The 27,517-nt window shown below is 35.6% G+C and overlaps 1 protein-coding gene across 2 annotated transcripts in view; it reads right to left on the bottom strand.

The window, feature by feature from the left end:
• Positions 1–3,849: 3,849 nt before the first annotated feature.
• Positions 3,850–27,517, bottom strand: part of plppr5b (phospholipid phosphatase related 5b) — a 50,926-nt gene continuing 27,258 nt past the window's right edge. The window contains exons 4-6 of one of the 2 annotated variants that reach the window (XM_067378155.1): positions 23,951–24,127; positions 12,476–12,610; positions 3,850–3,879 (exon numbers count right to left, since the gene is read on the bottom strand). In XM_067378155.1, coding sequence (XP_067234256.1) covers positions 3,850–3,879; positions 12,476–12,610; positions 23,951–24,127 — 342 coding nt within the window. Of the gene's footprint in view, positions 3,880–12,179; positions 12,309–12,475; positions 12,611–23,950; positions 24,128–27,517 lie in introns of those variants that run through there. The other variant, XM_067378154.1, reaches the window with a different exon arrangement.

Here is a 27,517-nt window from a genome sequence, read left to right as displayed (position 1 = left end):
CTAATTTGCTGCTCAAGAAACATTTATTATTATTACTAATGTTAAAAATACTTAATATTTTTGTGGAAACTGATACATTTTTTTTTTTAGGATTCTTTAATCAATAGAATGTTTAAAAGCACATTTATCTGAAATGGAAATCTTTTGCAACATTATAAATGTCTTTACGGTCACTTCTATTCAGTTAATCCTTGCTGGATAAAAGTATTAATTTATTTAAAACAAAAAATAAAATCTTACTGATCCCAAACTTTTGAATGGTAGTATATGTGGCATGTTGTCGAATTATTGAATAATTTCAATTAGTAATAATTTGTACGAGAAGCACCACAAGAAGTCCTGAAAACTACTCCCATGTCGAAAACACAACCAGTTCCTCAACCTAAAAAAGTAGATCCCACTTCAAAAAAGCTTTTTAGACAACTTTACAGATCAAAAAGCACATTTTTACTGAAAAATCTGTAAGCGTAAGCAATAAATGATCTAAACATGCCCATATTCCTACTAGGCCTCCATTGTAAGTGTATTACTGTAAACGCATTTTTACGAACTGAAGGAAAACTTGAAAACCGATGCTAGACGTAGACATTAAGCTAAAGACAACCCAGAATATTCCTTTAAACTGCACCACGACATGACTGAAACACAGGGCCAGAGATCTGAAATATAAATTAGCGCAGCACTGCATCTCTTCAAGATAAAATAATGTAGGTGACTAATTTATATCCACAACTTTACACATGAGGTATCATGGTTTGTTTTTAAAGATCACAGGAGAAGAGTTGGCTTTCTGACTCATTATTTCCTTAACATTTATGATATTGATCATCGATCAGTGTGAAACAAATGCCTATGCAAGTATCAATGTCAAGCACTGGTTAAATGGACTGACTCACTCGAGTGAGATGACTGGTGATTGTCTTAGCAGATGATCGGTCTTTCACAGCTGGGTGATTAGGGTTTGCTAAGCTTCACAGCTTCACTGTGAATGTTCATTGGCCACTGGGTAAAGTTGGCTCATAAATGATCTAACCAATGGATCTGGAGCTGCTCTTTTGCTGCCAGTACAGTGGGTGAGTACTTAAGTTCATCTGAGCTTTGGTATTTTTAGTGTGAGTTTTTAACAGGTATTTTAGCTTATTTTCTGCCTTATTTTTGTGGACACAGTGTATGTACACATGTATGGAAGCACTATTCTGCCTCAGAGAAAAAAATAAAAGGTAATTGTCAAGAATAAAGTCCCAATTTGAAAAATAAAGTCACATTATGAGATATAAAGATGCAATTAAAAGATTAAGTTGAAATTAAGAGAAATAAACTTAGTAGTCACAATCATGAGATATTAAAAATAAAAATTTGACACTTCAGTCAATTTGTCGCAATTGGTGAGATATCAAATCACGGTAACACTTTAGTTTAGGGTCCAATTCTCACTATTAACTACTTGCTTATTAGCATGAATATTACTAGGATATTGGCTGTTTATTAGTACTTATAAAGCACATATTAATGACTTATTCTGCATGACCATATTCTATATCCTTAATACCTAAACTTAACAACTACCTTACTAACTATTAATAAGCAGTAATTAGGAGTTTATTGAGGCAAAAGTCATAGTTAATAGTGAGAATTGGACCGTAATCTAAAGTTTGACCAAAATCAGAATTATAACAAAGTTGCAATTGTGAGATATAGTAACTTTGTAAAAAAAAAAAAAGTCTAAATTCTGAGGGATAAAGTCGCAATAGTACGGAAGAGGATTAGGGCCAAGCAATAATAAAAAAATAAAAAATCTCGAGATCAAAGTTGTTAAATTTCAAGAAAATCTCGTTAAATTTTAAAAAAAAATCGTCGAGATAAAATGTTGAAAATAAAGTCATTAAATTACAACAAAAAAGTCGTTAAATTATGAGAAAAATTATAAATTTCAAGAAAAAAGTCGAGATAAAATGTTGAGAATAAACATTAAATTATGAGAAAAAAGTCGTTAAATTACGAGAACAAATTCGTTAAATTATGAGAAAAATTATAAATTTCGCGAAAAAGTCAAGATAAAATATTGAGAATAAACATTAAATTATGAGAAAAAAGTCATTAAATTACGAGAACAAATTCGTTAAATTACAACTTTTTTCTCATAATTTAATGAGTTTATTCTCAACATTTTATCTCGACTTTTTTCTTGAAATTCAACAACTTTAATCTCAAGATGGTTTTATTTTTTTTTTATTATTGCTTGGCCATAATCCTCTTCCGTACAATAGTGAGATATTAAGTTGCAATTAAGAAAAGTAAAGTTGCAATTGTGAACTATCAGGTTGAGTGACTTCAGCCACACTTTAGACAAACTACTAACAATAAGTAACTTTGCAACTACTGTACATGTCAACTAACTCTCATTAGAGTATTAGTAGACTGTAGTAGACCATTAGGCAGAGGTGGGAGTAAGTCACACATGTGCAAGTCACAAGTCTTAACCCTCAAGTCTCAAGCAAGTCTAAGACAATTTTTGTTAGAATCAGTCAAGTCACGTCACTGCTTTAAGTCAAGCAATTCAAGTCAAGTCGTAGCTTGGGTCAAACAAGTCACTGGCAAGTCATACAAATGTTTGATGATTTAACTGAATTTATAACAAAATAAGTTAAAACTACAGTAGTTATGGACTATGGGGTTAGTTAGTTACTAACTAGACTATTTGTAATGCTAGCCAAAGGATGACAAAAAACAGATGCTGCGTTTGCTTTAAATATTTTTGACGTTAAACTGGAAAACATTGACAGCACTGATTTTACCCCAATTTTCTGTTTAATGAACACAAAACCAATTCAAAGTCAACTCTTAACATGTCCAAAACGTTATTTTTATTTTTTTATTTTTTTTACGTAATTATTCTTGGCATAGCGCCTTCCATGTTCAGTCCCGACTGCATGCTCTGTCCATGAGAGCTCACGATAGCTCTCCCTGCTTGCCTGCTGTGTCACGTGGTTAGGCTGCGGTGCGTTCAAAAATAGATATTTATCAAACAAAGGACAAGTTATTTCGAGTCATTTAACAAGTCCGAGTCAAGTCTCAAGTCGTGAATGTAAAGTCAAAGTCAAGTCTTTTGTTAATATTTGTCAAGCAAGTCTCAAGTCCTAAAATGTACAACTTAAGTCTGACTCGAGTCTCCCAACTCTGCTATTAGTAGACTGTTTGGCTTAGGGTTACTTCTAGTCAGCAGAATGTCTGTTGGGAATCATCACACTAAAGTGTTATCAGATATTAAGTGATTAAGTATTCAGTAGAGTGTTACCAAAAGTCACATAGTGAAATATAGTGTCACAATTCCAAGAAATAAAGTCACAATTACCTTTTTTTACTCTGAGGCAGAAACAGGCTTCCATATGTTTGCACTCATCCAACGCAAGCTCTAAAAAGAAACAAATTCAAATAGGAATAAACACTTTCTGGAATATATGCAGACGAAGAAAAAAACATATCCACAAATACAAGTTAAGTCCATTTTTAATTCCATAGGTAGGTATTCGCATCAACCTGCCATAAATCCTATAAACACAGACAAACACGCTTTTCCATATACACACGCAACTGGAGCTTGGTCTGCAGTAAAACCAACGGAGCCAGTCTGGGAAATGTGAAGTGTGAAGCTTCAGTCATTAGTCGCGTGATGGTAACAGTTATTAGTAGACAGGACCAATATGTCCACACACACAAAGCAAGGGCAGAGCGATCCAAAACGACACCATAGAGAATATGACCACTGCGTTAGCGTTGAGCCGTGACTATCGGGACTGGACGGTAAACAGCGTGGATGTCCAGTGTGTCTGCCACACCGCCGACTCAAGGTCACGTGATCTCAGCGAAGGCGATGTGATTCTGTTGACAGAGTTAGACAGAAAGAAAGACGTCAGCATATCCTTGAGGACATCAAACACATCAAATCTGCTTTGGAAGAGGAAAGACACTTATAGATGCAAACCGCTTCCACACAAGGTTTGAGGAGAAAGACATTGACACTTTTCACACAGGTGTGACTACTAGCAGCAGCTGTTTAGCGCTGTACCTAAACACACTGCAAAAAACATCTTATTTTCCGATAAGAATTTCAAAGCATCCTTAATCTTTTTTTTTTCTTTTTCATTAACCTCTTTAAATTAAAAAAAAGAAATATTTGTCAATGGGGTAAGAAAAATAAACTACAAAAAATTATTGAATAATTCCATGCATTTTAATAAATATTATTAATAAATTATATAAGTCCCAAGATCTTTTGAGAAGCAATTTCAATTCTTAAAGGTTAGTTCAGCCAAAAATGAAAATTCTGTCATCATTTACTCACCCTCATGTCATTCCAAACCTGTAAGACTTTCGTTCATCTTTGAAACACAGATGAAGATATTTTTGAAGAAATCAGTGATTTCTGTCCCTCCATTGACAGCTACGCAAGTACCACCTTCAAGCACCAAAAGGTAGTAAAGACATCATTAAAGTAATCCATGCGACTCCAGTGGTTTAATCTCAATTTTATGAAGCAATGTGAGTGCTTTGAGCAAAAAACATAATTTAATACTTTATTTACAGAAAATAATATACAGAATTTCATTTTTGGGTGAAAACCTTAAGGATGTTTAGAAAATTTTACTGGAAAACAAAAAAAAAATATTGAAAGAAAAGAAAAGCAGAAAGTGTAAAAAATATTACACTACTGTTCAAAAGTTTGGGGTTGGTAAAATATTTGCCATATTTTCAATATTTTGAAAAAAGTCTCTTATGTTCACCAAGGCTGCAGTTATTTGATCAAAAATAGAGTCAAAACAGCAACAATATTGTGAAATACTATTATACTTTAAAATAAATGTTTTGTACATTTTTAAATATCATTTATTCCTGTGATGCAAAGCTGAATCATGTGATTTCAGCATCATTAGTGTCACATCGTTAACTGAAAATAATAAAGGTATAGAACTTCCATCACGTATTAAGAAGGACTCTCATACAATCATTGATAAAGTAAAAATGCTTAATTGTTTTAATGAACACTTCATAGCTTCAGGTTTTTTGTTTGAGTCAAGTAATGGTGCTCATGTAAACCCTGTTAATGTTCAGTCAGAGAGTATTGTGTCTAGTCAATCATTCAGCTTTTCACCAATTGAAATTTTTGAGGTGTGCAAAGCCCTTAAATCTTTGGATGTTTCAAAATCGGCAGGTCCTGATAAATTGGAACCTTACTTTTTAAAGTTAGCAGCTGATTTTATTGCCCCACCTCTGGCTCATATTTTTAATCTTTCACTTGTCTCAAATGAAATTCCACTGATATGGAAATCAGCTTTTGTTCTTCCCCTGTTTAAAGCTGGAGATCCCACACACCTAAACAATTACAGGCCCATTTCCAAGCTGTCTGTCCTGGCCAAAGTCCTTGAAACATTTGTCAATAATCAATTGAAGGACTTTCTTTTTGTTAATAATATTCTCTCCGATTTTCAGTCTGGTTTTAGAAAACAACATAGTACAACCACGGCAGCCTTAAAAGTAATAAATGATTTTATTGAATCTGTTGATAACAAGAAACACTGTGCAGCCTTATTCATTGATCTATCGAAAGTGTTTGACACCGTTGATCATACCTTACTGATTATCAGTATTGGATTATCTAAACATGCTATTGATTGGTTTAATAACTATCTTTCAAATAGAACTCAATGTGTTCAGGCAGAAGGTTTTATCTCCGGTTCACTCAATGTAACTAAAGGTGTGCCGCAGGGGTCAGTCCTAGGTCCACTTCTATTTACACTATATATAAATAATATTGATCAAAATGTTCATAATGCAAATTTTCACTGTTATGCTGACGATACAGTTATATATAGTTCAGCATCTACACCCATTCTGGCTCTCTCTCAATTACAGCTTGCTTTTAATATTGTCCAGCATAACTTACTTGATCTGAAATTGGTTTTAAATGCTGATAAAACAAAGTTCATGTTGTTTTCTAAATCAAAAACAATCCCTAATGATCTTCTTTCTATTACTACTTCCCAAGGTTCAGAGATTGAGTTTGTGACTCAGTATAGGTATCTCGGGATTTTAATTGATGATGCTCTTTCCTTTGGCCCTCATGTTCAGCAATTGGTGAAAAGACTGAAAGTGAAATTGGGTTTTTATTTTAGAATTAAATCCTGCCTTTCCTTTGAGGCTAAAAAGAGGCTTGTTGCTGCCACTTTTATGTCTGTACTGGACTATGGTGATGTTATATATATGCATGCATCTTCTCAGTGTTTACATGCTTTAGACACTGTATATCATGGTGCACTAAGGTTCATAACAAATCTTAAATCTCTCACTCATCATTGTGTGTTGTATGCTCGGGTTGGATGGTCTGCTTTGTCCATCCGTAGACTAAAACACTGGCATATTTTTATTTATAAATCTATTCTGGGTTTACTTCCTTCATACCTTCATATGTACATCAGTAAAAAACATGTTGGTAGTTATAGCCTTCGGTCCCAGGAATTCTTCTTTCTGTCTGTTCCAGTGGTACGAACTGAATTAGGGAAGAAGGCATTTAAATTTGCTGCTCCCTCTGCTTGGAACAATTTGCAATTGACATTGAAACTTAAGGAGTTGGTTTCACTGGATATTTTTAAAGTGATGTTAAATGATTTGGAGACAGAAACAATGGTTTGTAGATGTTTTGATTAGTTATGCATGTGTTTAAATATGTATGTATGGATGTTATCTGTTAAACCCACACGAAATGTGTTGTCACTCTTGGCCAGGACGCTCTTGTAAAAGAGATTCTTAATCTCAATGTGCTTCTTTTCCTGGTAAAATAAAGGTTATAATAATAATAATAACATGATCCTTCAGAAATCATTCTAATATCCCGATTTACTGCTCAAGAAAACAGTTGTGCTGCTTTATATTTTTGTGGAATCCAATGTTTTTTCACCATTCTCTGATGAACAGAAAGTTCAAAAGAACAGCAATGACTGCTGACTCTATCGATATCAAACAGATTTAGCTCAAAGTCAATTGAGAAAAATCGACTTTTCTAAAGGTTCCAAAACAAAATCATCTAGCAACTATACCTTAAAAAATATATATTAAACTAAATATTTTTATCAATATTTTACTTCAATATTTTGAAGTACAGCAATTCTGTATATCGGGATTGCGCGCTGTCTGAGACGTCTTTGTTTGCGCGCTTCGGATGTGTCAGTCGGCGCGTGTAAGATCAATTTGTTTACATCAGCACGAGTTTGAAAATCACATTTCATTGGTTCAGACTCATGCCATCAAAAATTCACCATGAATATTCACAAAGTTGGAATGCTGTGCTTAAAAACGATACCAAACTGTGCTGAGGGGAAGCATATGTGGTGAAGCGAGCAGAGAAAAATGGCATTTCAAAGGAATGCCGTCTAAGGAAAGGTACATCTCTCTCCAAAAAAAACGTACAAATAAACAAACTTTTAGATGTTTAATTGCTATCTGGAGCATTTACAGTAGATCGCTAGACGAGGGTTTAATGAACTTTTTGTGAAAATCTCAAATTCGACCAAAATCGACATTTGTGACTTGTTTTGCCTGTAGCTCGTAATTAGCCCATGCGCATTCTGACTCATTTTGCCAGCACGGGTCATATATATATATATATATATGCAGCTATGCTTGGGCCCAAATATCTCTGTATTCTTTTATTCATTTCACACACAGCCAAAGTTCCTGCATGAGGCTGACCATAGGAATCAGGTAACAACATATGCCAATGCTTCTGTTTAACCTTTAACCCTCAGGGGTCTGACGATTCTTGGGGCCTGGAGAAGTTTTGACATGCCCTGACATTTGTGCTTTTTTCAGTTGTTCATAAACATATTAATGGAAAAAGTGTCATTACACTGTATTCAGCACAAACTAGGCTACCATAATATGTGAGGAACATGTATGTACATGTTTGTGTTTTTGAAGGAATAACGTTTATGCATGGTTATTGAAAAAACAAAAAACTTAAGTCACTGAAATAAAGCCAAAAAATATATATTAAATCTGTGTTCACAAGACTTCTGGGTATTGGAGGTTGTAGACTAGAGTTTTTGCTTCAAAATGAGGTAAGAATTATGCTGCCTGCTTGTTCATATAAAACAATAGAGAGATTTAAATTTTCTAAAACATATTTGGTCAAGAAACACAGTATGCGTGGAGGCGTGAATCATCATGAATAATGGGTGATTCTCAACTGAGAAGACAAAAGAATCGCATAAAAAGCTCTAATGACCTGCATAAATAATGAGCTCTTTCAGTCAGGTAGGCTGTGAAAAAATCTTCTGTTGATCATGTCTCAGTTCATCATAATGTAAATCAAACATACAGAAAAAACAGGAATACTGTGAAATATTATTACAATTTAAAATAATGGTATTCTATTATATTCTTTAAAATATAATGCATTTCTGTGATGCAAAGTGTCTGAACAATTATGTTACCTCTATGGCATTTCATATACACTAGCGGGGTTGGCTCACGTCGACAGTGTCTGTGTCCAAAGTTTCCCTGCCACACCAAACCAACGCTAAACAGCCCATGGCCAAGCAGCACGTCAGTTCTGTGCCTGCGCGAGATTAAATGCCTTTCCGAAACAGCAGGCGGCAGTAGCTGAGCAGCCAATCAGAATGATTAGATGGCCCGATGGACCGACGACCTCCGACACCGATTCAACATTTCAAATCGGCCGAAAAAAAGCAGATTTGAAAGTCAGAACTGATGAAGCGTACGACTCCAGTTAAAACTCTTTTCTGAAATGCAATGTTAAGTTTTTTTACACACGTCAGGCAGATATATATATATATATATATATATATATATAAAAATGGGTGTTGAAAGGGATTCTGCTGGAGTTGTAGCTGAATTTAGAGTGATAGCTAACAGTACACACTGCGTTAGAAAATGTATAAATAATACAGCTGGAAATGGAGTGAGTTCATCAGAGATTCAGCAAACATGAAGAACGATCACAGAAAAGCGCTCCACAGGTCATATCGCTGATATATACACTGTGACCTCGGCAGAGAATGTGGGGCGGATTTTCCCAAGCAAATTATTTCTTGCTTTCAGTCATATTTGCCATGATCCCGCAGTCTCTATGATTTGAAAAGACAAAACAGAGATGTGGATTTTCCTCGCCTTGTCCTCCCACTTTCAACAGCATTATGGTTTCTGACAGCAATCTGTCTGGGGGATATTTCAGCCGAAAGCAAAGTGGAATCTTCTGTTTTCCATCCCAGTAACCTCACGGGACATTACTGCATCCAAACTTCATCTACATCTATATAACAAATAAATATTTTGAATCAGCACCCTCGACTACAGAAGAAATAGAAGATTAGCATTTTTATTGGCATAAAGAGCCCTCAATATCCTACACATTCATTTGCTGCATTTCAATAAACCATCTGTAAACCGACATTGTTCCCAAATGGTTTGTTGCAGCTGAATAAGCAAACAAGAACAACATTTAATCCCTCATATTCTACAGAGAGAAATCAACACCTCAATCTGGGATTAAATTATTGTCTTGTTTGCTTAAGTGCAAGATCATGAAACAAAGGCATAAATAAACATTTAAAGGGCCATATTTGCAGTTTAATTACAGTCTGACAGGGCTCAGCGGTGGCTTGTGGCTTAATTAAAAGCTGAACATGAAGTCTGACTCTCTGCCACGGAGGATAACGGCTGCTAGGGTGCTAAATGCAGACGGTATCGCCTCAGGAATGGAGGTTTTTCAAACATGTTTCAAGTCTCTGAGGGCTTAGTAGTGCGTTTCGACTTCTATTCGAGGTGAGGAATTGCTAAGAGTTTTTAGGTCACTCAACTCAAACACCAACACCAGGTTTCAGATCAGGTATTTAAATGGATTGTGGAGCACCAGCTATGAAAGAAAACAATCTAGAAGCAACTGTGTGTGCAAAGAATCCTTATTAGATCACAAAAAAGCTTCAAACTACATGACTCTCAGGTATACTGCAAAAGTTTCACAGTGACTGAAGTATCTTGGTTTACCAACCCAAAAAAAAAAAAAAAAAAAACTATAAAGGCCCATATCCCGTAACAAAATCAATTGTCTATTTAAATTATACCTTTTAGCTATTCAGCCAATATCAATGTGTTTTTCATATATTTCTAAACCAAACACACTGAACATACATTCAGCTCATGGGTGTTCATCCAACACCTCGCGATCTGAAAAAAAAAATGCATAATTTAATTGAGATAAAGAAAAAGGACATGATGACAGGGATTTTTAAATACATTTTAAGCCAAGTGCAAAATTATGGGGGGTTGAGGGTGACTTAAATGTAAAAAAGTAGGATTATTAATATTAATATTAAATCAATATAAATTACTGAATATTTACAATATTACAATAATATATCTATTGCATCATACATTAAAGGGTTAGTTCACCCAAAAATGAAAATTCTGTCATTAATGACTCACCCTCATGTCGTTCCAAACCCATAAGACCTCCGTTCATCTTCAGAACACAGTTTAAGATATTTTAGATTTAGTCCGAGAGCTTTCTGTCCCTCCATTGAAAATGTTTGTACGGTATATTGTCCATGTCCAGAAAGGTAATAAAAACATCATCAAAGTAGTCCATGTGACATCAGTGGGTCAGTTAGAAGTTTTTGAAGCATCGAAAATACATTTTGGTCCAAAAATAACAAAAACTACGACTTTATTCAGCATTGTCTTCTCTTCCGGGTCTGTTGTATATCCGCTTTCACTCTACAGTGACGCTGCTGCGTCTTCTTTCCTGTTTTACGGCGGTTGGCATCCAGCTTATTGGTGCATTACCGCCCCCTTCTGTGTCACGGTTCACAGATACATTGTTTCCTTCTTGTCGCGTGCTCTGTGTTGTGACAGCTGTGGGTGTGTTTGGTGTCCTGTGTCGTGAGTGTTTTCGTCTGTTCCTGACCGGAGTTCCTGTTCATCTCGTCTTCAGTTCCAGTTGGTTGTCTACGTTTGTTCGTTCTATGTCTGGACCTTGGAATTAATCTTCACGTCACTTCTCGTCACTATCATTCACCTTCAACGGATCATCTCAGTCCCTGCGTCACTGGAAGCCTGCACCATTCATTGACTGTTTGTGTCTCTCTGTTTCTCTTGGAATAAATCTTCATAACTTGCAATTGCTTCCTGTGATTCATCATGACATTCTGCTCATGACAGTGACGCGATTAGGACATCCACGACATGCACACCTACGCACCATTTTAAAAAATATAGCAATACCAAAATACAAACAATGTAGAATAGCTTGAATGCAGCGTACGTCTCCCTCAGACTGTAAACGAAGCTCGGGCGCACCGGATAACACTTCAGCAGCGTCACAGTCTGGAGAAGAAGGGGGCGGTAATGCACCAATAAGCTGGATGCCAACCGCCGTAAAACAGGAAAGAATAAGAAGCAGCGTCACTGTGGAGTGAAAGCGGATATACAACAGACCCGGAAGAGAAGACAATGCTGAATAAAGTCGTAGTTTTTTGTTATTTTTGGACCAAAATGTATTTTCAATGCTTCAAAAACTTCTAACTTACCCACTGATGTCACATGGACTACTTTGATGATGTTTTTATTACCTTTCTGGACATGGACAGTATACCGTACATACATTTTCAATGGAGCGACAGAAAGCTCTCGGACCAAATCTAAAATATCTTAAACTGTGTTCCGAAGATGAAGTCATTAATGACATAATTTTCATTTTTGGGTGAACTAACCCTTTAAATACTTTATTAATATAAAGATGTATATTAAAGATGTATGCTTATATATACATTATCATTTTTACTTGACCAAGACAAACGTCAACCAATTGCAGCATGAAAATGAGTGAACGATCCTTTAAAAATCTGTCTCCATAAAAGTTCATGGATAATTTGCATATTAGCTTTAAGTTCAGAAGAAGATCAGACACAACCATGAAGACTGAACTGCAAAAGACTTGAAAACATGCAGCCGGAGATGCCAATGCTCTGGGTACGCTGTAATTAGGTATAGGTAATTATTTTGTTCACTTGAAATGAACATGATTGGGTTTTAACTGGGATTTAATGATGTGTCATTGTACTCCAGAGGTTTGGCAGCCTGAGCTCCTCACACAGGTGCGCATACGTTTATTGCCTTGTGTTCTGCAGGTGTCTGAAGCGGCTGCTTTGGCCTGTGATCCAGCTAAAGAAACTCAGGAGACGGTCTTTCAGAGTGCGGGACGAAAACTCCTCATCATCCATTCTCAGTTCTGTCACCTGAGGGACAGGAGCGCATGGATACACATCTTGTTGATACGAGTGCTCAAACTGACACAATTGGGACCCTTGAGAGCTGATTCAACACTCTGCACACAGGGCATGTACTGTGTGTCGGTTCATTTGACAGTGTGGTTCCAGAGATATCAGGTCTATGTGCTCAGTACCTGTGAGGCGATGTATTTCTCCAACGGACTCTCGACCCTGGGCGAGCTGACCATTGGATTGTCGCTTAGGTGGTCCTGTGGGGGATCCTCATTCAGCAATTGTTTGCCTTTGAAGTTATGGACCACACACACCACCTGAAAACAAAGATTTATTACATTATTTAAGGGAAAACACAGGATTTTCTTGATCTTCTAGTTTAATGATATTCTAATGTTCACAATGCAAAGTTCCCTCCCCAGTTCACCTTAAAATCAGTGTAAACTACATCAGTATGGAGAGGTTATCCAATCATAACATTTACATAGAGAAGTACTAATGTAACAATAATCAGCCTGATTATAAAATGGTAGTGGTAACTAAATTGACTTAATACCAAAAATAATAAATAAATAAATAAATAAATTAAATAATATGAAAGTGTAAAGTATGGAACTTTGAAAGGAACACCTCTAGCAGGAAATAATGTAAAACATCAGCAGAAGAGAGAGAGAAGCTGTATGAGTGCCAGAGGAGATGCATGAGTGCCAGTGTACAATGAAAGAACGGATTTCTAAAATATTATTGGGGAACAACAACAACAACAACAACAACAAAAAACAAGCAAAATATAATTTAAGTGAAAGCAAGGGTGAATGTAAGGATTCGTGCAGTTGTTGATTGTGATGAAGCTCTGGAATAGTGTCAACATAATAAAGCTGCTCTGTCAATGAAGCATAAAAGCACAAACTTAATACAATGACACTGTGTAGCACACAGCCAGGGACAATCTTGTGTCAAAGTGGGAAGAAAGAGTGAAATAACTGTAATTTTGTTAGCAGTCATGTGAGTCCTCTACACATAAAGAGGAACATACTGTAGCTCCTTCTCTTCCCACTCTTATAAATAGAATGATAGATAGAACATTAGAATGACAGATTGATAGAATGATAGACAGACAGATAGATACCTGTAGAAAGAAATATAGACAATAAGACAGATAGAAACACAGACAGACAGACAGATACCTGTAGATAGAAAGATATAGCGATGGATATAATGATAGAAAGATATAGACGGATGGACAGATAGACAGACAGATAGATATACAGAAAGAATGACAGACAGAAAGAATGACGACAGACAGATAGACGGACGGACAAGTAATTAGATAGATAGAACGATAGATAGAACGATAGAACGATAGAACGATAGAACGATAGATAGATAGATAGATAGATAGATAGATAGATAGATAGATAGGCAAAAAGAATGATGGAGGGATAAACTGAAAGAAAGAATGATAGAGGGATAGACTGACAGAACAATAGATAGAAAGATAGACAGATAGATAGAACGATAGATAGATAGAACGATAGATAGATAGAACGATAGATAGATAGAACGATAGATAGATAGATAGAACGATAGATAGATAAAACGATAGATAGACAGACAGAACGATAGAAAGAAAGATAGACATAGATAGACAGAACGATAGATAGAACAATAGATAGGCAAACAGAAAGAATGATAGATAGATAGATAGATAGATAGATAGATAGATAGATAGATAGATAGATAGATAGATAGATAGATAGATAGATAGATAGATAGATAGATAGATAGATAGATAGATAAAACGTTAGATAGACTGACAGAACGATAGAAAGAAAGATAGACATAGATAGATAGAACGATAGATAGGCAAACAGAAAGAATGATAGAGGGATAGACTGATAGAACAATAGATAGATAGATAGATAGATAGATAGATAGATAGATAGATAGATAGATAGATAGATAGATAGATAGATAGATAGATAGATAGATAGATAGATAGAACGATAGATAGATAGAACGATAGATAGATAGAACGATAGATAGATAGATAGATAGAACGATAGATAGATAGATAGAACGATAGATAGATAAAACGATAGATAGACTGACAGAACGATAGAAAGAAAGATAGACATAGATAGACAGAACGATAGATAGAACAATAGATAGGCAAACAGAAAGAATGATAGATAGATAGATAGATAGATAGATAGATAGATAGATAGATAGATAGATAGATAGATAGATAGATAGATAGATAGATAGATAGATAGATAGATAGATAGATAGATAGATAGATAAAACGTTAGATAGACTGACAGAACGATAGAAAGAAAGATAGACATAGATAGATAGAACGATAGATAGGCAAACAGAAAGAATGATAGAGGGATAGACTGATAGAACAATAGATAGATAGATAGATAGATAGATAGATAGATAGATAGATAGATAGATAGATAGATAGATAGATAGATAGATAGATAGATAGATAGATAGATAGATAGAACGATAGATAGATAGAACGATAGATAGATAGATAGATAGATAGAACGATAGATAGATAGATAGAACGATAGATAGATAAAACGATAGATAGACTGACAGAACGATAGAAAGAAAGATAGACATAGATAGACAGAACGATAGATAGAACAATAGATAGGCAAACAGAAAGAATGATAGATAGATAGATAGATAGATAGATAGATAGATAGATAGATAGATAGATAGATAGATAGATAGATAGATAGATAGATAGATAGATAAAACGTTAGATAGACTGACAGAACGATAGAAAGAAAGATAGACATAGATAGATAGAACGATAGATAGGCAAACAGAAAGAATGATAGAGGGATAGACTGATAGAACAATAGATAGATAGATAGATAGATAGATAGATAGATAGATAGAACGATAGATAGATAGAACGATAGATAGATAGAACGATAGATAGATAGATAAAACGTTAGATAGACTGACAGAACGATAGAAAGAAAGATAGACATAGATAGACAGAACGATAGATAGACAGAACGATAGATAGATAAAACGATAGATAGACTGACAGAACGATATAAAGAAAGATAGACAGATAGACAGAACGATAGATAGATAGAACAATAGATAGATAGAACGATAGATAGATAGAACAATAGATAGATAGAACGATAGATAGATAGATAGAACGATAGATAGATAAAACGATAGATAGACTGACAGAACGATAGAAAGAAAGATAGACATAGATAGACAGAACGATAGATAGAACAATAGATAGGCAAACAGAAAGAATGATAGAGGGATAGACTGACAGAATGACAGATAGATAGAGGGATAGAATGATAGAACGATAGATAGAGGGATAGACTGACAGAAAGAACAATAGATAGATAGATATATATAGAACAATAGATAGATAGAATGATAGACTGACAGAACGATAGACAGAAAGAAAGATAGACATAGATAGAACGATAGATAGACTGACAGAATGATAGATAGAAAGAAAGATTGACAGATAGAACGATAGATAGATAGAACGATAGATAGAACGATAGAACAATAGATAGATAGATAGGCAAACAGAAAGAATGATAGAATGACAGAAAGAACGATAAATAGACAGACAGACACATGGGAGCTTTATAATAAAGCTTAACATAAACCCTCATTGCCGTGTTCTGCTTGCACAGCTCACTGTACATAAATCTCCAATCCAAATGTGTATTTGTATGTTGCTGAGCATCTGCTTTTCCTGACTTCAGTGCAAAAGCTGTAGATGATATTAATAAAAAGCTCCAACACAGCAGCCAAGGGCCAAAGTAGGTCACACATTCTGTTGGTAGTTTATATTCTGCCATCATATATGCAACTTCTGGGTCTCAAGACTCCAGCTAAACAGAGCATGTTTGAATCACTAACCCATTGTGGAATAAATGAGGCCGATATCTTATAGAGTGGGCTCCTTACGCGACAAGAAAGCTTAGCACACGCAATTTCAATAATTGGAGCGTGTCAGCTAATCACATGTTTCTTTGTGCATTTCCTCCAACAAAACGGCAGCTAAATGTTTTCATAAATCACGATCTTAGTCGCCGGAGAGGATCTGTAATGGCCTTGCAGCAGGGCTAAACACTTCTCTTTGACACTCAAGACCAGAGGCTGATGTGCCAGCATGATTTTACATTTGCTAAATTGTGCTTCAGAATGTCTTTTATTTCTGCTGAAGAAAAAAAACATACAGGTCTATAATGACAGTTGAGTAAATGATGACAGAATTTTGGCAGGTACTAATAATGATAAATTGAAAGTTGATGCAGCTGCGCTCAATTCTCTCCTTTCTGACATGCCACTGAATCGAAATCCTCCAATACAATAACTGCACTGCCACACTGTTTGTTCAGCACCAACACTACCTACTTCCAGTCAAGCAAATAATCATTAAAGAGCTCTGTTTGACAGTTCATTACAAGAGAAATATCTCTCAGACCACTCAGGAATACTTTTCTTTATCTTGACTGAAATGAAGTTAGACAGGAGTTATAACATGTTTTAAATTATTTAATTCACTCTCTGATTAAGGAAATCACAAGAGGGAAATCTTTTTGCGACAAAATCACAACCTGAATTGACACCAAAGCTTTGCTAATGGTATATCATAGCATCTCTAAAAAGTTCCTTTGTGGCTGTGTGGTTTGTCAGACACTAAACAGTCTTTGTGGCTCCATAGCTTCTGGGCGTCTCAGGGTGCGAGACCTACATCAGAGAGATGTTTTCATCTATTATTCCAGGACATTATCTTAAATCAGGCCTTATCTGCACATTGGGCTGGAGGCTGTCATAAACAAAACAAATTTGAACGCTTAAACATGAATCACACGCAGTGGGCTCTCTCATTAGCGGTGCTTGCTAAGACAAACATTACTACTAGTAACCATCTTGCAACATCTGAAAAGCAACTTGTTCTAAGTATCAAATTTGCATGCACTTCTGTTCAAAAGTTTGGAGTTAGTAAGATTTTTAAATGTTTTTAAGTCTCTTACGCTTATTAAGACTAAAATACCAAGATTAAAAATATAATATAAACAGCAATATTGTTAAATATTACAATTTATTCCATTACTCCAGTCTTCAGCATCACATGATCCTTCAGAAATCATTCTAATATGCTAATATGCAGCTCAAAAAACATTTTTTGTCAATTTTTTTCATGTTTCTTTGATGAATAGAACATTTAAAAGAATATTATAAATGTTTTAGCAACATTACTGTCACTTTTGATCAATGTTATGCATCCTTGCTGAATAAACAAATTGATTTCTTTAAAACAATTACTGACCGCAAACTTTTGAATGGCAGCATAAACACGTTTGATGCTTCAAAAGATCAATTTTTTCTTCCTTTTGTCTGGAACTTCAGTCAATTCACTGTGCAAGCCAACCTAATTAGCAGCTAGCATGAAAAAGATCCCATTCCGGTGTTATTCTACTGCATGTGCCAAGAATCGGTCCTTCCAGACGTTTCTGCATGCTCAGGATGGTGGAGAGAGCTTGAGATTTGGTACATTACATGCGGAATTTACCACATGTGAAGTTAAATTTCATGGATTTTCTTTCAGGCTACCTTTTTACCCCAAAATATGGCATTCTTTCCAGACCAACCATCTGCTCCCAGTCCTTAGAGAAAGAAAATTTGCACCTGAAGTCCTTCAAAATGAGAGTCATTGTGCTTGACTGTAGTGCTATAAAACTTATGGTATCTTTAAGGGGTTGGACTCAAGAAGACACAAACGCATTAGCATTTGCTCTAAGCTCCGGTGCCCTGAGAGGAAAACTGTATCATGATGTGCCCAGATGTGGGTGGTGGAACGAGGGTGAAATCCATCTTCTTGCATTTGGCAGCTCTACACAACACAATTGGCTTTAAAGCAGGAAGAGGCCTAGAGCATAGGGTCTGCAACAGGGCTGCATGCTGGCATGAGTTTAGCTGGCCCTCTAAAATGTCAATATGTGAGCAATTCTTCTACTTAACTTCCCACCAACATTATCCTTTCTCTATCCTGTTATTCTTGCTAAATGAGCTATATGTAATTTGCTCTGGACTTCTGCCACTCAACTCCATGTTTGTCACTAGTGTTAGTTTACCAAAAAAAGGAAAATTCGGTCATCATTTACTTACCCTCATAGTTTGTGCATTACAAAACTACTGTATGGCTTTACAAGACTTGCATGAGAAGGATTCCCACACTTTTTGACCAGTGAGTTTCTATGGCTTTTCTGTTTAAAAGTGAAGTGAAGTGACATGTGGCCAAGTATGGTGACCCATACTAGGAATTTGTGCTCTGCATTTAACCCATCCAAGTGCACACACACAGCAGTGAACACACACACCGTGAACACACACCCGGAGCAGTGGGCAGCCATTGCTGCGGCGCCCGGGGAGCAGTTGGGGGTACGGTGCCTTGCTCAAGGGTCTCACCTCAGTCTAGGGCTGGACAATAATTCAATATCAATATATATCGCGATATAATTTTTTTCGATAACGATGATATGATTTTTAAACACATTTCCGGTATTTCGATATAACGTTACATTACAACATTTCTCACTTACTTGAGTCGCAGCCGTTAGAAAGAGCAGAACGCGATTGGCTATTTGCGTGATGACGTACACCACAGAAAAACGCTGCCATCAGCGTATCTATTGGTTAATATGGTTTGTTTAAAATAGCAACGTGGAAAACAGACAGAGTTCAGATAATGTATGTTTCAGTCGATGGATGCACAAAACGTTACAACAACGATAATCAGAAAGCGTGGACAAAACAGTTTACAAAGAGTGACTGTTAACAGCTAGTGCCGTATGCTCTAATGTCCATTTACGCCGTCATCACCCGGGTGCAGGCCCGTCGCCAAGGGGGGGCATTAGGGGGCAGTGCCCCCCCAGATGACACAACGTGCCCCCCTAATAGTCATCCAGCAAACTTCCGATTGAGAGCAAAAACCTTATTTGTGGATCTGGCTATTTACATATTCCAGAACGAAATGTCTTCAGCAGCATTTAGCTCATAGGAAAACTCTCTCTACAACGGTTCGGCGATGGACTTGAGACTATTTTCTCACTCAAACCACTGCCTACCTGCTGCTGCTTCTGATTGCTTGTAGAGGGAAAAACTGCACATAACTACTGGTCTAGGATCAGTTAATATTAGCATATTGGCGAAACATATTTGGCAAATGATCCAGTGCGCCTCTGTGTTTGCACTCTGAAGAACGACAATACTTTAGAACGTTGGAGTGTTGAGCACTGTAGCTAATCACGAACAAATCTGTTGATTTCTAGAACGAATTATAATGAGGGAATATTAGCCAGCGTCTACAACTCAAAATCCACTCGCCGCTCAAAACGAGTTTTTGTTCAGTGCTAACTTAAACACCTCTGACGTGTCATTGCGTTCCAGAAATAAACAGATTTTGGTTAACAAAAAATTATGTAAATTGTTATGTAATTATGCAGTCAGTTTAATTCATTGTTACAGGACTTCTTGAGATCGCAATGAACTAAGATAAGCGAGATTTTTTACTGATTATAAAGAGAGCGCCTTTTGCGCACTCTGTGCCAAATTCCGTGTGCGTAATCTGTTAAAATTAACAGTGGTTTGTGAACGTAAACACTTTATTAACAAATAATAATTTATCAGCAGTGTTTATGTTGGGATATGTAGGTTGTGCTGTGACAAGTAAGTTAAAGCTATTTCGAGGAAATCTGTTTAAATATGTTTTTAAATGGAAATCGCATCTCCTTACCCTGGAGTTGGTTCACCCTCCGCCTGAGCATAAAATTCATATTTAACGCATTATTACACAAAACGGAACTCGAAACATAATTAGGCCGTATTTATTAATGACTATCACTCGGAGATCTGCCGCCTTCAACTATTTTAATGGTGAGTGCACTCAAAAGTCTTAGTTACACTTAAATATGCTATAGATGTAGGCTAGCCTATTTATTGCTGTTTTGGTATGTATCATTTTTATTATTGTGCTGTTCGAGGAATTGAAAAGCTTTTGTGTCTCGTGTTTGCAAATTATATTGCCATAATGCAAAGGGGTTTCGTTTTTGGTGTAGTTTAATTAGGATCGAGTATCTTGTGTTTTTGTGGTAATATAGAACTTTATTTCATTATAGAAGTCTATTTCATTAATAATAAATACGGGGCATTATTATTTTGGCGAACGTCTGTTTATCAGATTATAAAAATGTGTGCCCCCCTATGGAAACCGAATGCCCCCCCATTCTATATGTTCTGCCGACGGCCCTGCCCGGGTGTTGATAGCGCGCGAGCGCAGGTGAGACCTGAACAGCACACGATGCTATCTGTGTTTAAACTAAACTCATTTAAGCTTTGCTGATTTAAACCTTCAAGAACAAGACGCGAAAGAGAACTCGCACGCGCTGTGAGAAGATTTGTGTGCGCTCATGCGACGCGCGCACACGCTTATTTCAGTCAGCGCGCAAATACTGAGTTCTCTTTCACGTCTTGCGCTTCGGCGGACAAATTCATACAAAAATTAAGTCAACATGCCCGTCTTGGCGAGTATCCTAGCAAACATAGTCGGTTATGTCTTAAGTGAACGTATAACAGTCGAGAAAGACATCGCATGTGTAACAGTATATGTAGCTACTGGATCGTGCATGTCTTAAAAGGGAAAAAACTATTCCTGCTGCCTGTTTTTAATGTTAAATCAAACAAGAAATAACAAAGAAATCACTCACTGCTCTTGACTGAATAGTTTTTGTAACTTCAATAATGATTAATACTATTTATTTTATACAGTAAAGATAATATGCAGTGTTGTTTTATATTTGATTACTTTATCCATTCTGTACCTGAAAACTGCTGTTAGATACCTGAAAACCTGAAAAGCACTGTTTATTTTATTTGAATATTTGCTTTATTGTACTTATTTGTGATGTATTTATTTGCTTGTAGTTTGATCGTTTGTTCTTATTTTCTTTATTTTTATTTGACAGTAGTCTTATTTTTAGGGTCACGGTTTCGGTACGTGCTAATAGCACATACCGAACTGTACCAAAACCGTGACCCTAAAACCGTGATACGAACCGAACCATGAGCAATTTGAACCATTGCACCCCTAGTGTCATCAACACTCAACAATGTTCCTGCCCCAGCAATGTGTTTTTGTTGTTTCTCACTGTTTTTTTCTGTTTTTACTTTTCACAATCTTTATCTTGGCTGAAGCACTTTTGTTTTAATCTATATTAAGGATAATAAAATCAGCCTACTTTATAGTTTAATGTTAAAGATATTAATATTACAAAAGTGAGTGAGTCTTGTTTATTTTTTATGTTTGTATGAAGGCTAAATACAAATAAAAGCTGAACATAAATTTATTTGTACTGTTTTTATTTCTTAAATATTATATAGTTTTATAGGAAGAGATTTCATAGATTTGGCAAATTCATTTTTCAGACGTTGTGGCCATTCTTGGCAGTTTTTCTGAGGCTATTATATAGTTCATATCGATATCGGAATTATATCGTATCGACCGAAATTAAGAATTATATCGTGATATAAATTTTGGCCATATCGTCCAGCCCTACCTCAGTCGTGGTATTGAAGGTGAGGAGAGCGCTGGACATTCACTCCCCTCACCGACAATCCCTGCCGGACCTGAGACTCGAACCCATGACCTTTGGGTTACAAGTCTGACTCTCTATCCATTAGGCCACGACTGCCCCGGAAGAGGATTAGGGCAGAGCAATAAGAAAAAAATAAAACCATCTCGAGATTAAAGTTGTTAAATTTCGAGAAAAAAGTCGAGATAAAATATTGAGAATAAAGTCATTAAATTACGAGAAAAAAATCGTTAAATTACGAGAACAAATTCGTAAAATTATGAGAAAAATGTCGTTAAATTTCGAGAAAAAAGTCGAGATAAAATGTTGAGAATAAAGTCATTAAATTAACGAATTTATTCTCGTAATTTAACGACTTTTTTCTCGTAATTTAATTACTTTATTCTCAACATTTTATCTCGACTTTTTTCTCGAAATTTAACGAGTTCTCATAATTTAACGACTTTTTTCTCGTAATTTAATGACTTTATTCTCAACATTTTCTCTCAACCTTTTTCTCGAAATTTGACGAGTTTTTTTCCTCGTAATTTAACGAGTTTATTCTCAACATTTTATCTCGACCTTTTTCTCGATATTTAACAAGTTTTTTCTCAAAAATTTAAAACTTTAATCTTGAGATGGTTTTATTTTTTTATTATTGCTTGGCCCTAATCCTCTTCCGTAGTTTAATTTTGATTACTACATTAAAAAAAAAAGAGACTGTATTCATAAAAAGCAATTTCTAGCAGATTTTTTTTTTTTTTCACAATATGTTAGCAATATACAGTCCTTGAACATTGCATTGAACATCCTTGAACATTTCATTCATTAATACAATTTATTCACTATAGTTTAAAAAAAACTGGTAATAAAATATGACAAGATCTCAGAGTTAAACTGTCAGAAAAAATAATCTTAATGGTGTCAGATAACACTTAAGCATAACATAGTCAGTTCAAATTGTCTGAATAATTTTTGGTTGCAAATTTTTATAAATTTTACTGGTAGTCCACCGTATGAAGAATTTTTGGGTATAATATGTCACAGTTTACTTTATTTTGCTATTCTCACTTACATAAATGAACTATAGTGTCCTGCACCCACTAGTAAAAATCTATCAAAAATATCAAAAATGTCTGAATAATTTTTGGTTTGACTGTATATGTTGCTATAGTTAACAACAAACTATTAAAACGTTTTCAAATTTAAATAAAGATGACCTAAAGTAAATTATAAATTTTAAAACTATTATTATAACTATTAAATTATTTAAAAAAAATTAAAACAAACGTAAAAAATTAGTAGTGTTGTGTTAGCAACTAACTGAAATAAGTGTAGGCTGAAGTACTAAAATTACTAAAACTAAAAAAAAGCTAAATTGAAATATTTAAAAGAGACAAAAGCACATTACAAAGTTACTAAGATTTAAACTCAAATCAAAACTGAAGACATAAAAACAATAAGCTAATTCAAAATATGACTACTATAATACTATAAAAATATTAATATATAGGTCTGATCATGACTATTCAAGATCGTTGTCCGGTGTAAAGTCCAATCAGATATAGCCATGCAAATAGGGGAATTTTTAGTTAACACTGAAATGTACATATTAACTATTTTACATATGTACTCGAGAAATAAAAATGTAAAAAAAAAGTCAATATAAGATTTTATTCATTTCTTGACTTTGACTGAAAATTCCATTAAAATTCCGTGATATTTCCAGGTTTTCCATGGAACCCTAAATAAAGTGCACAAGCCTAATGGACTACATACATACTTTGGAGCTTTTCAGTCCCCATCCCCATTAACACTCATTGTACAGAAAAGTTCAGCCGGGACATTCTGCAAAACATCTCATTTTTATGTTCCACAGAAGAAAGAAAATTGTATAGGTCTAGAATGAGATGAGGGTGAGTAATAAATGATGACAGAACTTTAATTTTGTGTCAACTGCTCCATAGAGCCTAACAGAAATATACAACAGGAAACTGATGAAAAACTTACTAGAAAGGTGGCGATGGCCACACCGATGATAAACCCTGCGATGACGTCAGACCAGTGGTTTCGATACTCTGCCACCCTGTTAATACCCGTTAGAAAAGCCAGGCACATCAGACCCAAAGACATGACTGGTTTAGCCAGACGAGTTCCTTTGGCTTTCACTGTAAATGTAATGTACATCTGAAATCAGAGAAAAACAAAGTAACAAATGATTAGATTTTATTATGCAACCATTTGTGCTTTATCTCACACAACCTAGCTCTACCCCTCGATTAGTAGGTATTCAAATACACTTGGTCACTTTATGTGTTTTTTAAGGGTTGGATAGTTAACCAAACATAAAAATATCAAATGTAAATATAAATGTAAAATATTTGAGATGCAGATGTCAATGGTTATCAGGGCACATACATAATCCGTCTTCCTTCCAAACAGAACCATGTCAGCATACGGAGACTCCGGAACCTCATAATCATAACTGAGACATATGGAGCACCACAAAACTTGAATACCAATTGCCATATAGGGCAAAGAGAGCCTTAAACAGTGACAGAAACTGTTGTTATGGTTACCTCCTCAGATGAATGTGACTTCTGTTAGCAAGCATCTATTTGTGACTAGGTGAAAATATGTGCTCTGACTAACTTATAACATCTGTGGTTACTGAAACGTTTGATGTACTAGCCATCTCAACCTTTTGTTTCGTAATGCATACCCTGTTTTTCAGACATATCAGATGGAAAAAACAGAGGAAAAACACAAGGAAAATGGTTGCAATGCACTAAAACTTACTCTGAACTAACACAAAGTCCATTAGCATATTTTCACATGCAGGATGAGAAAAAGATTTGAGGGTAGAGATGCACAATATATTAAAAGAAATTCAATGTGCGATGAAAAAAAGCGTTGAAAGTAAACAGCATATGAGAATGACACAGAAGAAGATATTGTTGAATAAAAGTCATTATTTTCAAAAAAGTATTCTACTTTTAAATTAAGATTGAACCACTGTAATCATGTCGACTATTTTAGCGATGTCTTTAGTACCTTTCTGGACCTTGAAAGTGGTGGCTAAATTACTGTCTATGGATGAGTCAGACACCTCTTGGATTTCATCAAAAATATCTTAATTTGTGTTCCGAAGATGAACGAAGGTCTTACGGGTGAGGAACGACATGAGGGTGAGTAATTAATGACAGAATTGTCATTTATGGGTGAACTAACCCTTTAAGGCTGTGTATTAATGGTTGAGTCCTATGAAAGGATATAGGCATGTCATTGTGTGTGTATGAGTGTGTATATTTTCTAAGGGAGGCCCATGAGGAGGTGAACAGCTATCAAACACACATTTCAGGCAAGGCAAGTGCCAAAAGCAAGCCTAACAATTTGTGTTGTAACTTTAAAAGTCATGTCATAGCAAAGTGAAAGAGAAAACATGAATAAATGTGGGACAGTCCTGCCGACTCATTCTTGAGTATGCATGTGTGTCAGCGCTGAAGGTCGTAGATAATCAGTCATCACTCCTGAGGATGCCACACAAAGACAGTAATTGTTGGCTTGTGCGAGTTTGAGACACTACAGCACCGTCTCTTGTATAGTCTCACTTTTTCAGTGTCTCTCTCTAGTATTCAAAGGTCATTGTCACAATGTGACCTGATTTTATTCCGTCTGAGGAGTTGAGGTGAGCAGGCATTTTCAGTGTCCTTAAATCTCAATATGTATGACTTAGTTTTTATATGATGCATACAAAATACTGTAATGCACTTACAATGGACGTCTATGTGTCAGGGCATACTGGAGGTTTTAAAAACAGAAATGTGAAGCTTGTGTTTTTGTTCTAGCAGTTATATAGTGTTATTTAAGCAGCAAAGTCATTTGGCATTATTTAAAGTTCCCTTATGGCACTTTTCCACTGCATAGTACAGTTCGGTATGGCTCAATACGGCTCACTTTCTGGTGCTTTTCCACTGCAAGGGACAACTCGGTATGGACCGGTATGGCTTGCTTAAATGGTACCACCTCGGTTCAGGTTCCGAGCGTGCCGTACCGATACTAAATTTGACGTGTAAACCCTGCAGATCACTGACTGGTTAGAGAGAACCAGCGTCATTGAATTTGAAATATAAGACACCAAACCCACTAAAATTAAATAGTCAGTAACAGCCACCACAGTATCATTTGTTCGCGAAATGACTTGCTTTAAATGACTTTCACACGCAACTTGAAAAAATAAATGTCTATATCGTGGTCAGTAGATGAGGTGCAGACTCGTTGGTAGACGAGGCCAATAAGGCGGCGTAACTATAATGGTCATTTAACGTAACTATAAAATCCCACCCATTTTGAAGAGGTACTAACTGCAATGGAAGAGCAAACCGAAAGTGAAGCGAGCCAAGCCGTGCCGTACCGAACTAAGCAGAGACGAATAGTATCACGCAGTGGAAAGCGCCATTACAGGTGCGCTATGTAAGAATGACAACTAGTGGTTGAAATGGGTATTGCAGTCCAAATTCAAAATATTGTTTGCCCCGCCCCTCCTCCTCAGACTCATTGCTCACGCGGGTTGCCAGTTTGAGGACACGCAACAGGAGCGAGCTCAATTGACATTGGAAAGCAAGGAGACTTACACACTGTAAATTGATGAGTTGATTTATTGGTTTGATGAGTTGATATCGCATTTTAATATGCTCCCGTTCATAGAGATATTTAGATGGAAGCTGAGGCTTTTTAGTTTGGGTAGAATCTGCAATCTCTGACCCAGTTTGTTCGCTGGCTTCCATGGCTGAAATTCGCTGCATATGTTTTCCGGCAACTGGCAACTTGGGGTGGCGAAATACTATTGGGTAAATTGGCAATGTGTGATTTTGCACAGACCAAAACAAAAACAGACATTTCCGCCACAGAACGCACATTTCAAATGTTTTTTTTGAAAAAAACTATAGAATTTTAATATCAGCTGTAACACACTAACATTCAAAGGTTAGAGGTAAGGTGAATTTAAGGTTAAAAGGTAAGATTATTATTTTTTTCTTTTATGCTCAAAGAGCCTGCATTTATTTGATAAAAAACAAAATGGTCAAAAAGTAATATTCTGAAATATAACCATTTAAAAAAAAATGTGAACATATTTTATCATCAAGTCTTCAGAAATCATTCTAATATGCTGATTTGCTGCTAAAAAAACATTTCTTATTATTATTGATTTTGAAAACAGTTGTGTGGCCTAACATTTTTGTGAAAATCACCTTTTTTGGGGAACTTTAATAAACAAAGTTCAAAAGTACTGCATTTATTTTTGAAATAGTAATAGTAGTATAGACTTTTCTTTTGTTGCAAAAAAAATTCACTTTTGATCAAATATGTCCTTACTGAATAAACATATTCATTTCTTTAAGAAAAAAATTCTTACCGACCCCAAACTTTTGAATGTTCGCTGAATTATTTTAATATCTGTCTATCACTACTTAAAAAAAAAAAAACACAGTCACACTTTAGATTAGGGTCCAATTCTCACTATTAACTAACTATTCACTATGACTTTTGCCTTAACAACTACCTTACTATTAATAA

Source organism: Chanodichthys erythropterus, chromosome 23, assembly GCF_024489055.1.
Source record: "Chanodichthys erythropterus isolate Z2021 chromosome 23, ASM2448905v1, whole genome shotgun sequence".
NCBI classification, from domain to species: Eukaryota; Metazoa; Chordata; class Actinopteri; order Cypriniformes; family Xenocyprididae; genus Chanodichthys; species Chanodichthys erythropterus.
The sequence above is the reverse complement of the archived record's forward strand: the minus strand, read 5'-3'. Positions and strand labels throughout refer to the sequence as shown.